At 43.0% G+C, this 14473-nt stretch overlaps 1 protein-coding gene across 1 annotated transcript in view; it reads left to right on the top strand.

Annotated features, from left to right (window-relative positions):
• nlrc5 (NLR family, CARD domain containing 5) overlaps window positions 1-14473 on the top strand; it is a 149408-nt gene that overhangs the window by 45209 nt on the left and 89726 nt on the right. Inside the window, exons 10-15 of the mRNA XM_072547504.1 lie at window positions 25-114; window positions 2373-2435; window positions 2536-2595; window positions 9067-9150; window positions 10241-10324; window positions 10841-10930. Coding sequence (XP_072403605.1) covers window positions 25-114; window positions 2373-2435; window positions 2536-2595; window positions 9067-9150; window positions 10241-10324; window positions 10841-10930 — 471 coding nt within the window. The remainder of the gene's footprint in view (window positions 1-24; window positions 115-2372; window positions 2436-2535; window positions 2596-9066; window positions 9151-10240; window positions 10325-10840; window positions 10931-14473) is intronic.

Here is a 14473-nt window from a genome sequence, read left to right as displayed (position 1 = left end):
CTTAAAATCCTTCTTTTATTTCAGATTAGGTGACAATAATATCACTGTAGATGGAATTCTTAGAATAGCAAACACTATAAACACCTGTTCAAATATCCTGGATATCCATGTCAGGTAAGAGACATTATTGTTGAATATTTATGCCAGACATTTATTTATTCTCTGATATGGCTGCATAGAGTGTAGATTGCATCATCCTTCTGGGTGTAGGACTCTACATGGTTATACAGTCCCATTCATATGTTATGAGAAGAGTTGGGGAATTGTCACTGAGCAGTAAACACTGAGATTATTCTTGTTCAGGGCAACTAAAATATTAATGTACCAAGTAGTTAAGCTGGTAATGATGGTTAATTGATTAATTAATTGACTGGGTGGATATAAAGGACAGTGCTGGTCTGTGGAAGCAGCAGTAAGACTGAATAGTTAATAAACTCCTCCAGACACAAGGGAAGGTGGCTTGGTTTCTGTCTTGAACTTGACCTTAACATAGGAGACTGAGGATTGAAGCTGGAGAAGCAGGAACAGGATTTTTAATTGGGTGATGGTTCTGGGCAGCAGCATATCAACGGGAGAGGTTGAACAAATTCTGGAGATTATCTCTTGCATCTGTGAATGGCTGAGCTCTTCAAAGGCTTGTTTGTAAGGAACATTTCCAACACTTTATCTTCTTTTGTCTTTCAAAGCTTGAGCTGATTTACTTTTTGGGATATGGAGGAATGATTTTGCTGGTGGCTAGAAAGCATTTGATATCAGTAACTAGCTTTGCACCAGTTTCAATATATATAGATTTCAATAAAGGACACTTTGGGTTAAAGCTCTTGTATACAGGATAAATTCAGACAACTTGGTATGAGAGGAAATAGGGAGGAGTTACATTTAATACATGTTAAGTTGGAGATTTGGTGCAACAGTGTTGTAGCTCAACTCTGACCCACACTTCCTTCGAGCACAGCCCCAACATAGGAGATGGATCAATTTAACAAAGACTAGATGAAGGGAATATTTGTTTTGATCAGATATAAAAATTTCCTCATGCTTTTGCTAAGTGCATAGCTCAATGATGGGAAAGTCAAAGAAGGTCCTGCTCGAGGTTGACAATTCCAATGGCCTCCTGGCTTATCTCCCATCTTTCACTCCCTGCAAACATTATCTCATCCTATATTGACATGCACCAAGTCCTTTCAACCAACAACTCTGTGTTTGCCAACTGCCATTACCTCCCAGACTGCCAACTCATCCAGTTAACATAAAGAAAGGGGAAAACAATGTACGGTTGTCTCTCTTGCTCCCAGTTTAAGGAGAACGCAGAAAGCATCCAGTTCCTAACTGCTCACCAGTGATTCCTGCTAGGATGTCTGGATATGGAGGGAGCTGAAGATAGAATTAAGTTTGTCAATGATTCCCCCTTCACTATGTTTCTAGACATCCCACCGATGCTTACTTTCTAGGCTTACACATACATGAGTTGAAAGGTAACTAGTGCCTGTGAACTCACATCCTCACATAACTCAATAATGTCAGGAAGGAAAATATTTTTTGAAAGCAAAAATATCTTCCTTAGCCCTGAAATCTCACTGTGAGATCCCTGCTGGGTGATCATTAATGCGTTTAATGGAGGTGTTTGTTCATTAGTTTAAGCAGACCATATGTTAAAGTAACGAGAACAAAGTTTGAAAAAAAAATCAGAAGGCGCATTCATTCCAGATAGATGGTAGGTTGGAGAATTGGTGTCACATGTTTGTCTGTATTTTTGTAGAACTCTGGTTTTCTGATTTAACTGATGCAAAATATCTGCAACAACGACAGGCTGTGTCTTACAGGTTTGGGCTCAAAACCACAATTCTGGTCCATGCAGAAACATGAAAAGTTTAGCTGGGCCTGGCCAACATTTCTGCCTTACAGGTTCAAATTCACCCAAGTAGCTCCCCTGAATCATGAATTGTATCGGTGTCAGGTTCTATCTTCTGACAGCAATGCATCATTGATGAGTGCTGGGAAAGGTTTAATAAGGATTTGTTTGACATTGAAATTGGGAATGCTGTTTCAGAATTTCAGACCCCTAGTTAAGCAGACTGTGCAGCATTCAGGCAGTCTGTCAGGGAAGCAAGAAGTAAATGTCTGTTCTGAATAAGCATTAATTGCTTTAGATTCAAACTGCTGCTAATGGACCTGCGAATTCTTTTTCCTGTGGTGTGTGTATAATCTTGTATTAGATTTTATTAGCTTTTATCTATTGTTCGTGCTTTCGTATAGCACAGGAAATTCAAGTACTGTTCATTTTTCTGGTTAGTCTTATTCACCTGAAGCACTATAATGATTGTAAAATGACAAAATATTTAGACTAATATGTCAATTATACTTTTCTCCAGTGATGGTGGGAATGTTGCAACAATTCGATTTTTCTCCAGCTCAACCAGCAACCCAATTAACAGGTATTTCTGTTCAAATAGGAAACTTTAAAGTCTTAGTTAATTGTCACTGTCGATGGTCGTGTTCCAGAGTTCCTACATTTATTTCATTTTTGCTGCACAGATCTTTATCACCTTCGATGGAACGTGAAGGCAGCCACGAGACACTACTCAGGAAGCTAAGGTAATGGAGGATTATGTCCTGGCTTTTCCTTTTACTCTGTGTCCACAGTGCATGAAGAATCTCGTGTCGTATAAATTAACCTGTTCCAGACTGACAGTACCCAAGTGCTGGAGGACTGATTGAACTGAACTGGGACAGTGGAAGCTGCCTTATACCATTCTTAGGTGATTGTGGTGGTGATAGGGAGAGAAGCTGGGACATTCTGATAGAGTCATAGTGGTCTGCAGCTTGGAAACAGGCCCTTTGGCCCAACTCACCATGCCTCCCAGTTTTCACAATTTAAACTTGTCCCATTTGCCTGTATTTGGTCCATACCCCTCCATACCTGTCCCATCCATGTACCAGCCCAAATGTTTCTCCAATGACTGGTATAATTCAGGTGCATTGTTGGATTCGAGTGTAATGATGGAAGCTATTCAAAACCAGTTTTTGTTTATTTTTGTTTTGTGTGGCAGCTAACTGCTGGAAACAGATCAAGTTTCATTTCTTGTTAGTATCAAATAGTTGAGTGAAGAGAGCTCCCATTCCTTGCCACATAAAAGTCTCATCCCCTTTCACTGTCTGGTCAGTATTTGCAATATGTGCTCACACAGACCTGGCAACATGTGGCCATGCTATAGAACCAGGTACAAGCCAGCAGTCAGCTAACATTAGGCAGATTCTAATAGAAAGCTTCATGAGTTCTGCCTCTCTGTGTGGTTTTCTTCACTTTCTGACACAAAACGGCATGTCGCAGGTATACAAAACATTGATCCCCAATCCTTTGGTTCATGTTCCTGATGGATAAAGCAGATGAGTATTCAAAAGACTGACCCCTACTGGCCTCTCTTTCGGACAGGTCAGGCCCCTCCTCTTGCACATTGTGTTTATTGAGTCAACCATGTTACAGAAGAAGTTTACCTTTATCCATAAAAGGCATAATTTGCATGCAAGGCTTTGTAAGCTGCTAAGTGAGATTTCAGTTTTTTTGCATATAAGATTTCAGTTTCAGGTTGAGTGCTGCCATGTCATTGTGAGGAGCCATTAATATTGCCAATGTCAAATGCTTGAATGTCTCATGAAATCTGATGTTTCCACCCTCTGTGCCACTCACTTATTCACCACTCCTTTGGTACTATTATTAGTCACTCGCTCTTCAGTTAGTTAACAGGTCATTGATAGAGATCACTGTGTTCTTTCAACAAGAGCAGAGACACTCTTCAACTGATTGGCTCAATGTCAAGTGTTATTGTCAATCTGAAAGATGCTGCTGACCCACTCCTTTTGGGGGATGTCATGTCTCTGTGCTCATGTCTCTCTCTCTCGAGTTTGTTTTGGGGATGGTAATGCCTTGAATTCTTGAGGTGTTGCTCATGGTGTGGAGCCTCCCTGGCAGAAACTGTAGCTTGTGAAACTTGCACAGCTGACCAAGCTGCCCACAAAAGACACGGCAAACATAGTCGGACCAATTATGGGCGAGTCAACTCTCAATCATTAGCGGAAAGGTGGAAAGAGTAATCATCAGTGTTATCAAGAGACACTTCTCCAACTCCATTTTGATTTAGCCCCCTGCTTATCTCCCTACCTCTCCATCACCTTTGGTCTGCATTGCTGTTAAGGGGCTTTGCAAGCTGATTAATCAGTTACAAAACACGAGTTCTTACTGGTGGTGGCGTTGAAAAAGTACTATGAGTGTTTTGGTGAGGGGGTGAAATCATGTTCAGTTGTGTGAAAGAGCACTTCTGGATATAAAGAAAATGTCAAGAGACATTTAGTCAGCAATGATCTGCTACTGACGCTCAGTTTGCATTGATCATTGAACTGCTCAGCTCCAGACCAGGTCTAAACATGAAAAGAAAAGCAGAATTTAAGAGGTGAGTTGGGAATGATTACCCATGCCATATAACTTAACTGAGGGTAACGTCAAGGAGCCCAAGTAAAATTGCAGTCGATGGAAATTGGGGAAAGGCTCTTCACGGGCTGGAGTCATACCTAGCACAAAGGAAGATAGCTGTGGTTGTCAGATGTAAATTGTTTCAGCCCCAATGGTTTCTCTGATGTATTTGAGTCAAATATGCAGCTTGACATGGGATGATGTGGCAGCTGAGGGAGCTAGCTGTTGTTCACTAGAATGTAATGTTGACATGTAGCTCCTGTTAGTGTTGCTGTGGTGAACTCCACAATCTGTTTACTGTAAATGGGGGAAGCTGTTTGCCCTGCATGTACAAATGTGTGAGTGATTCTATTAGCTTTGTGGAGAACAGCTAGCTTTAATTATGTCTGTAAGATATGGAGTCTTTGTAAATGGAACCTGTTACCTGTCCCCTTTTCCACGCTTCCTTTACCCTGGATTTCGGACATGACTCACTTCTCTCCATCATTTTTAACAAGGAACTGTTGCTGCAGCAACTGCCAGACCCAAACATGAGCTTGAGTTCCCCCGATGACTTCGCCAGTGGCAGCTCAGGAATGATTGCCAACTCCATCTGGCATTATTCCTGGAAATTTCCTCACTTTACCTCCAGCTTCCATCCAATTCAATCCAGCAGTCTACCCGCAAACGTAATAATTCAGTCCCTGTTGATTTTTCTTTTATTTGCAGCAGTTTCTGGGGGGCTAATGTTCAGTTACACATATGTGTAAGCCTGTGCAGGAGTAGTTAGTGGTCTTTTGCTCCACAAATAACCCACCATGCATTGCAATTGGCCAAGTACTAGGGTTTTGTTGGGGTGATGAGAGTCAAGTGCGACTGTAAGTCTTTCTCTATGTAAATTTGCTTATAGATTGGCTCTGGTGACTTACAAAGGAAGTGAAAGTCTGCCTGAAAGTTGGTAGATAATCATTTAGATGTATCATAAAGTGGTAGAGGGCAGCTGTAATGTCGTGTGGGCGAATATTGTGATGGATTAGCTTTTTCCCCTGAGCCAGCTCGCAGTTGGTGGTGCAGTGTTGTGACCTCCCGCCAGGTCCTGTTGGTGTGGTGCCAGCTGGGCAAAAAGCTTCTAACTGAACAAATATTTTCTCTTTACTCTCGATGAGGGGACTTTCCAGCAACGAGTGGTTTTGTGCTTCTTATCAAATGCGTTGCTATTCACAGGAGCAAGCGAATATCAACTGAGTCATTGCCGAAACCACAGACACCGGTCTTCCCCTGTTGTCATGTGTGTAAGCAAGTAAACACCCAAACTCTGAGCATCAACTTAGAGCAACAATCTGTGACAGGACACAATATAGTGGGGTGTGCTACCGTCTGTGGACCACACCCTAGTGCGTGAAAGCATTATTTCCAGAGAGCAAGTTAGAAATAAGATATTGGGTGCTTTTTACCAGGAGTTAGGCATGTTGTCCATGGGTGGTGTCACCATGATCGTCTTCAGGTGAGGAGGTGTTTAGACAACTTTTCCCTATTGAGAGTCCAGATTCTACACAGCTTCCTGCACAACAAAGGTTGGGGGCAACGAAATCAGAGAGAAACTCAGCAGGTCTGGCAGCATCTGCTGAGAGAATAACAGAGTTAACTTTTCAGGTCCAGTGAGGTAATATTTATTCAGTCGTCTCGAGATTTGATTCCCAAGAGTGTCGCAGGAGTTGCTGGAGCAGTGAGAGTGGTGAAGTGTTACATGAATGTTCCTGTCACTAAATATAAGGTGGGGTAATGCATCGGGTTTAGAGTGAAATAGCTAAGCAGAGCGTGGGCAGAACTTTCCCAGCCCCCGAATGATGTGGGCCATGAGAGCAAGTTGGAAAAATCATGTGAGATAGCACCTTGAAGTTGAGAACAAAAGAGACCCATTTACCAAGACGGTGTAGAATGGTGAGATGAGATTCTATCTAGTGAGCTGTGAGAGATCTGCTTGTACCCATTAATGACCTCATGATTACCTCATTGAAGGCAAATACCCCTCCACCCCACCCCTGATAGAATCTAGGAGGCCACAATCCCCGACATGAAAAAGATAGCAGCTACCTGGTGACTCCTGCTCACCACATGCTCCTCCTGACCTCCACCAGTCACCAACATCTCAAGGTACGCTCCATGACCAGTGATCAGACAGCTCCCAGCCAGCAGGACCTCTCGGTTCCTGCTCAGCAAAGCAGGGTGCCAATTCCTGTCCATGCCCTGGTCAGTGGCTGGCTGTAGACTGCCAACCTTTGTCTGGTGCATGGCTGGTCTTTAAAGGTGGCATTGGTGCCAGGAATCCTGGGAAGTCCCAGCAGTGGCCATCACTTCCGTCTGTGCCAAGAAGGAAAGTGGGACGCTGGGGGCTAATGAGGCACATTTAGGACAATCATGTGAGAAAACTCGCTCTGGCCTAGTCGACATTCAGTGGATTTCTCATCACATTCAGCCCCATGAGCTGAACTACATCCATTACAGCTTCATAACATGGCTGAGCTGTTTGGGCCTTCAGTGTGAGATCTTACAAAGACAAAGGAAACCTCCTTTAGAATGCCACCTACTCTGCTCATTCAGCTGACCAATGAATCCTCTGTCGTATTTAACATTACTTGGGGTGAAGCAAGAGATAAAATGTGTGTGAATCTCAAAGGCAGTTAAGGAGCAAATTAAAAATGAGTTTCTGAATTAGAAGCAGGGATACCCCCCCCCCCCCCCCCCCCCCCCCCACCACTACTATATCACAAGACCTCCATTTATCTGTTTCTTTTGGAGAGGTGTAAATAAAGTTAACTCAATACACTGACTACACATAGAGTCATAGAGATGTACAGCATGGAAACAGACCCTTCAGTCCAACCCATCCATGCCGCCCAGATATCCCACCCTAATCTAGTCCCATCTGCCAGCACCTGGACCATATCCCTCCAAACCCTTCCTATTCATATACCCATCCAGATGCCTTTTAAATGTTGCAATTGTACCAGCCTCTGGTAGCTCATTCCACACATGCACCACCCTTTGCGTGAAAATGTTGCCCTTTACGTCTCTTTTATATCTTTTCCCTCTCACCCTAAACCTATGCCCTCTAGTTCTGGACTCCCCACCCCAGGGGAAAGACCTTGTCTATTTATCCTTTCCATGCCCTTCATGATTTTATAAACCTCTATGAGGTCACCCCTTCACCCTCCAACACTACAGGGAAAACAGCCCCAACCTATTCAACCTCTCCCTATAGCTCAATTCCTCTAACTCTGGCAACATCCTTGTAAATCTTTTCTGAACCCTTTCAAGTTTCACAACATCCTTCCGATACAAGGGAAACCAGAATTGCACACAATCTTCCAGCAGCGGCCTAACCAATGTCCTGTACAGCTGTAACATGACCTCCCAACCCCTGTACTCAATACTCTGACCAATAAAGGGAAGCATACCAAACGCCTTCTTCACTATCCCATCTCCCGCGATTCTACTTTCAAGGAGCTATGAACCTGCACTCCAAGGTCTCTTTGTTCAGCAACACTCCCTAGGACCTTACCATTAAGTGTATAAGTCCTGCTAAGATTTGCTTTCCCAAAATGCAGCACCTCGCATTTATCTGAATTAAACTCCATCTGCCACTTCTCAGCCCATTGGCCATCTGATCAAGATCCTGTTGTAATCCGAGGTAACCTTCTTCGCTGTCCACTACACCCCCAATTTTGGTGTCATCTGCAAACTTACTAACTGTACCTCTTATGCTCACATCCAAATCATTGATATAAATGACGCAAAGTAGTGTACCTAGCACTGATCCTTGTGGTTTTCCCAGTTAAATACATAAGCCTGCTTGTCAATCATTGCACAGTAAATGCAGTGTGATGCCAAGCTGTAACAAAAAATTAGTTTAGTGCAGAATGTTAGGTCCCAGTTTTTCTTTAGTTTCTGTATTGATTGTTTGGCCTCACTGTATAATGTACCATAGGGAAATATGAGGGAAAATATTTATGGCCTTAATCTGTTTGTTGTACTATCAACCTGAACCTGGCAACAGGAGGGAGGCCACTCTTTAGACAAAGAGCAAGCTTACATTAATATAGTGCCTTTTATGACCTCTTGAGGAGTCAAAGCACTTTCTCACCAATGAAATGTAACTTTAAGTGTCTATCCAACTGTTGTTATGTAGGAAATGGTGGACTAAGTTTGTGTACAATAAGATCCCCCAAACAGCTTTACAATAATGTGGGTTACAAGGTCAACATTTGTCAGGATAGTGGGAAGAATACCCTGTCCTTCTTTGGAATAGTGCCGTAGGATCTTTTGTGTCCTCATCAGGGAGTATCCTTGGTTTGACATCTCCCCCAGTAGTCCATCACTCCACCAGTACTATAGTGGAGTGCTGGTTGAGATTAAGTGCTCTGAGCTCTGGACTGGCCTTGAACTCATGTGATTCTGATTCCGAGGTGACAGTAGTCCCAGCTCAAGACTGGGGAAACCTCAAGACTTTGGAAGTGGGGTAGTGATGGCAGGGAAAGGGTAGTGCAACTGTGTTTAAAAGGTTAGTTGGATCATTTAATTGCCAACACTTGTCTTTATCAGGTATCTTTCTTTTCCAGCCTTGTGAGCTGCAGATTAGCAGCACAGCATGTACATGCCCTCGGTGAAATCCTACAGCGTTGCCCCTTGCTGGGCTGTCTGGAGTAAGTCCAATAACTTCATTGCACTGTCTTAAAATAGAAACAACATCCCTGCTCTGGGAATCAGGCCAAATGAATGAGTGTCACAGCTGATCAGTGAGGGTCTGGTGGGTATGGGGGTGGTGATCGTTGTTTGAGGGGGTGGGTGTGTTGTGTTTGTGTGGAGAATAGGGACTATGTCATGGCCTGGATTTTTCTGATGGTCAGGCAGGTGTTACTCCAATGGAGGGCACCCCACAGAATCCCCACTGTTGCGCACCATGAAGGATTTCCCAGGGTACTTAAATTTTCCCCTGCACTTGGAGACTTTGGAGAGTTCAGATGAAATTAAGTAATTCCTCAAGTATAGTTAGACTAATTAATATGTAGTCTAACTCCCATGTAAATATTCGGCTGGTCTTGTAATTACCTCAATCCTCCCCAACTACAGCTACCCCAGACCACTCACAGCATCAGACTCTCACCAGATGCCACCACCCTCGCCCTTATCCCCAACTCTACCCTTCGACTTCTCCAGACACAATTTCTAATTTAAATAGGTGAAACTTTTTATTTCACTCTATCTCACACGCACACATATATACAGTGCACAAGCACACACACACCGCCACATGCACATAGGACACAAACGTACACATGCACACACACACAACCGCTCGTGTGCACATACACACACACCTAATGCATGAACATTGACACACACACACACACACACCACAAACCTGCACACACACTTTCTCTTGGCTGTGGTTATACAGGTTACACTGGACCCTCCCTGTCTCATATGCAACAGTAGGTCTCATTTTGCAGTAACATGACCATTTCCTGTCAGTAATGATGTGTCCCTGTGACAAGTGAAGATAAACCTGGAAACCAAATCCATTGAAACTTGTTGACCTCTACCACGAAAATGGATCTAGGTAAAGACACAGCTGATTGATAAGCTACTGACTTCAATTGGCTGTTATTGTCCAAAATCTTTCACCCAGGTTTGACACCGAACTTCCTCTAATTCTGTTGCAGCTAGTGCAGAATCTTAGCTCAAATGTCTTTGCTAGCAGGGGTCTCAATCCTTCCTGTGTTTTCTCTTCAGCTTGTCTGGCAATGAACTGAAAGACCATGGGCTAAGAAGACTTGTTGATATCCTCCAAGATTGTCATATCTTCAAACTGATTAAGTAAGTCTTTGGATCCTTAATAACAGCAAGATGTGCAAGTAACTCCCCGAGTATTCAGCAGGAACAGTGAGCCCATTGTTTGATATTGAATCGTACATCAAGCTTGAATTGCAGAGATGCCCGCTGCAGTTTCTTTTCAGGATAGTTGTAAATTCAGTAAGGCACTCCTTAACCATCTGAAATTCAGTCATAAACATTAAAAAAACAATTGGTGCCACATTGTACTAATGTGGTCCCTACTAGAGGACAGCGAGGGGACTAGTACATGAGCATTGTTCAGTTAGCTGCAGTAGAGTATGAGGTAAGAGTATGCTGTTTCAACTTTAACGGTGTCATTCCCATTCAGTCTAGGTGGTTTAGGTGCCCAATGTACATTAACGTAGAGGAATGCTGACCATGGTTTGCTGTAATTCAACTAGAATTTGCTATACTCAGCGATAGATCCTGAGAAATACAATGTGTTTGTGTATCTGTTGTTTGTGTTCCTGCAAGCTTTCTAATAATTCTTTTTCTCAGCCTCAGCAACAACAGCATCTCAGAAGATGGGGTTCTTTGCTTGGCCTCAGTACTGAAGAAATGCCCCTGGATGTCTGCGGTCGAAGTGAGGTAAACAAAAACAAATTAAAGCCTTTGCTAAAGGGGTTAGTAAGGTATGGGTGTAATTCACAAAGTGAAGCTCAGAGTCATTGTGGCCTTTCAATCTGACATTGAAAAGGACTATATCCCATTCAGTCAGACGGCCATTACAGAATGGAGAAAGATAAATCAGTTGTCTCCAGAATGTGCCCTCCATCTGAAAAAAGTTTCATCCTGAGGGTACCACTTAGAAAGCTTGTACTGTATTAGTATATCTCCAAGTGGAAATGCAAAGTTTGTTAAGATCTCTTTGCTTTGTTTTAAGATATTTTCAAAATCGTGATCTGGAATTTAGATAAACAATATCCTTCTTGTATGCTTGGGCACTTCCTACCCATCCCTCTCATGTGGATCAGTATCACCTGTAAGTGAAACATCTGAACCATCTGTCCCCCTCGACCATGCTGAGAATTGGTCGTGGAAGCCAGCAGAGAAGTGAGTTTTCACACCAGAAAGGGTGTAAAGTTGCTCCCAAAGAAAGGAATGGCAACGTTCTGCTTCTTGTTTCTGTGCTAATCCAGAGAGCATAAACTCAGATCTCACCATGACAATTAAACTGTGTAAAACTTCTGGAACGAAAATACTGGTCTCAGTGCATGATGACATATCTGTTGATTATGGTCAACCCCAAACTGGTTCGCAAGTGTCCTTTAGGGAAGCAAATCTGCCATTCCTGCCCCACCTAAACTACATGCGGCTTCAATCCAACACCACAGTGATTATCTCTTGAGGACTCTGTGGAGAAACCTGGAAACCCTGCACTGACCCACTATGAGGCACTAGCAAGCAGAAGACCCATTATTATCTTCTCAGGATAACTAGAGTTGGATGATAAATGCTGGTGTATTCCAAGGTTTCCTTTTGTAATTATGAACTATTGGGAGCTGTTTAAATATTTATGGAGAAAAGTGCTGAAAGGCCTATTGTGGCCACTGCTCTGGCAATGTTGACAGTGCCCTGTTCTTCCTTCTTTACTTTATTCCTTTACTCTAATTTCCCTGCCCCACCTCCATTGATTGGGATGATTTGTGCAGGACGCACTGCTACTTATAGCAATGCTGCCCACTGTCCATTCCTCAGAATGACCCAGGACAATGCAACCATCCCATCACGGAGATTGTTTCCTCTCAGTATGTTCTAGCGTGCTCCTGGTATAGTTTGTGAATCTCTGGGAGCATCTCAAGGACTGGAAGTTAGGATACTTGATATAGTGGAAGTGGCACTGAAAGTTAGTAAGCACTGCCATTTTCATTGTAACATATTAAGGAATAAGATCCTGTTCAGACGTCATCTCATTGGGTTTCAAGTACGAGCCGTTGATAGTGTTGTAGTCTTGTTCCAAAAGATCCAGCTTGTTTGGGCATGTTCTGGGTGAAAGGCGCATGAACAGGGCTCAGACTTCAGCAGCGTCTAATTTGTGGAGTCAGCATCCAGTGTCGAGTTTAATAGTTACTGGAGATTGCATTTTATTGGTAGCAATGCTGCAAGGAAATGCATAGAAGGCAAGTTGAGCCTTTTCAGCAGCCACAAGTAAATGAACACTGCTTCCAGCAGTCAACACGAAGCTGAATTCCTGGTAGTCTCGTCTTTTCCTCTTCTCCCATGTCGCACCACGTGCCAAGTCAATTGCCATGACAGTCTATCAGATTTATTGCTACTTTAAGGATATTAAAGAGAGTAGATTATGGGTAGATCACATCAAACTATTGTATCTTAACCAGAACACCAGGGCATGGTCTGTGCTTGTAGGGGAGCATATGTTAAATTATTTGCTGGAAACACTTCAGGGAACAGTCATGCTGGAAGCTTTCATTTTCTGGAGATACATTTCAGAAAATGTCATTTGGAAATAAATTCATGATTTGGAGGTGCTGATGTTGGACTGGGGTGTACAAAGTTAAAAATCACATAACACCAGGTTATAGTCCCACAGGTTTAACTCGAAGCACTAGCTTTCGGAGCACTGCTCCTTCATCAGGTGGTTGTGGAGTATAAGATCATAAGACACAGAATTTATAGCAAAAGTTTACAGTATGAAATTATAATTTGAAAAAGACCTGGATTGTTTAAGTCTCTCATCTTTTAGAATGACCATGTTGGTTTCAAGTCTTTCAAATGCAAATCCCAGAACATTTATTTAAGGTTACATTCTAAAGTGGACCTTAACAATAGGTGCCATGTTGGTCTGAATAATGCATTGAAATTCACCGTGTGTGTGTGTGTGTGTGTGTGTGTGTGTGTAAGTAGAGTGGTCTAAGTCTGTGAGAGAGTGTGGGTGTGTATGTTTGAGCATATGAGAGAGTGTGTGTGTGTGTGTGTGGTCATCTATAGTGTGACATGAACTCAAGGTTCCAGTTGAAGCCATCCCCATGGGTACCAAACTTGGCTATCAACCTCTGCTCAGCCACTTTGCATTGTTGCCTGCCCTGCAATCCTCCTTGGAGGACGGTCACCCAAAGGTCCGAGTTGAATGTCCCAGACCGCTGAAGTGTTTCCGACTGGGAGGGGACACTCCTGTGTGTTGATTGCTGTGCGGTGTCCATTTATCTGTTGCTGTAGCCTCTGGTCGGTCTCACTAATGTACCATGTTTCAGGGCATCCTTGCCTGCAGCGTATGAGATAGACAACATTGGCTGAGTCGCATGAGTACCTGCCACATTCTTGGTGGAAGGTGTCCCCACGCGTAATGGTGGTATCCATGTTCACACTCTGACACGTCTTGCAGCATCTGTCGTGACAGGGTTGTATGGTGTTGTCCTGAAAACTGGGCAGTTTGCTACAAACAATGATCTGTTTGAGGTTTGGTGGTTGTTTAAAGACGAGTAGTGGAGGTGTGGGGAAGGTGTTGACGGGGTGCTCATCCTCACTGATCATGTGTTGCAGGTTGTGAACAACCCCCCCCCACACACACATATATACGTTTGTGGGGTGAATTTGTACTTGCAGAATTACATTTTATTTTGCTCAAAAACTGCATGAATCTATGTAAGGTTCTGTAAATCCCCTCTTTTAGAAACAGAATCAGTCTGAACATTGAGGCACAGACAGCCTCACACAGGGCACCTCACACCTTCAATGCATTATCTGGGCCAACATGGCACCTATTGTTAAAGTTCACTTTATGTAACTTCAAAAAAATTCTGGGATAAAAATGAAAGAACTGAAACTAACATGGTCATTCTAAAAGATGAGAGATTTAATAAACAAACCAGGTCTTTTTCAATATATAATATCAGTGACCTCACACTGTAAAGTTCTGCTATAAATTCTGTGTCTTACGATCTTATACTCCGCAACCACCTGATGAAGGAGCAGCGCTCCAAAAGCTAATGCTTCCAAATAAACCTGTTGGGGGTTGTGTGGTTTTTAACTTTGGAAATAAATTGCAAGAGTAATTTAAGACAAGATGTCCAGGTGTAGCATGTTTGGGAGCAAGACGTGATTTTGAACCTGTGCTATCCATAGATTTCCACATGAAGTGTTTTCTTCACCTCATGTCTGGCTTGGAGTAGA

The sequence above is a fragment of the Chiloscyllium punctatum genome, chromosome 26 (genome assembly GCF_047496795.1).
Source record: "Chiloscyllium punctatum isolate Juve2018m chromosome 26, sChiPun1.3, whole genome shotgun sequence".
Classification (NCBI taxonomy): Eukaryota; Metazoa; Chordata; class Chondrichthyes; order Orectolobiformes; family Hemiscylliidae; genus Chiloscyllium; species Chiloscyllium punctatum.
This window is presented reverse-complemented; position numbering and strand designations above follow the sequence as displayed.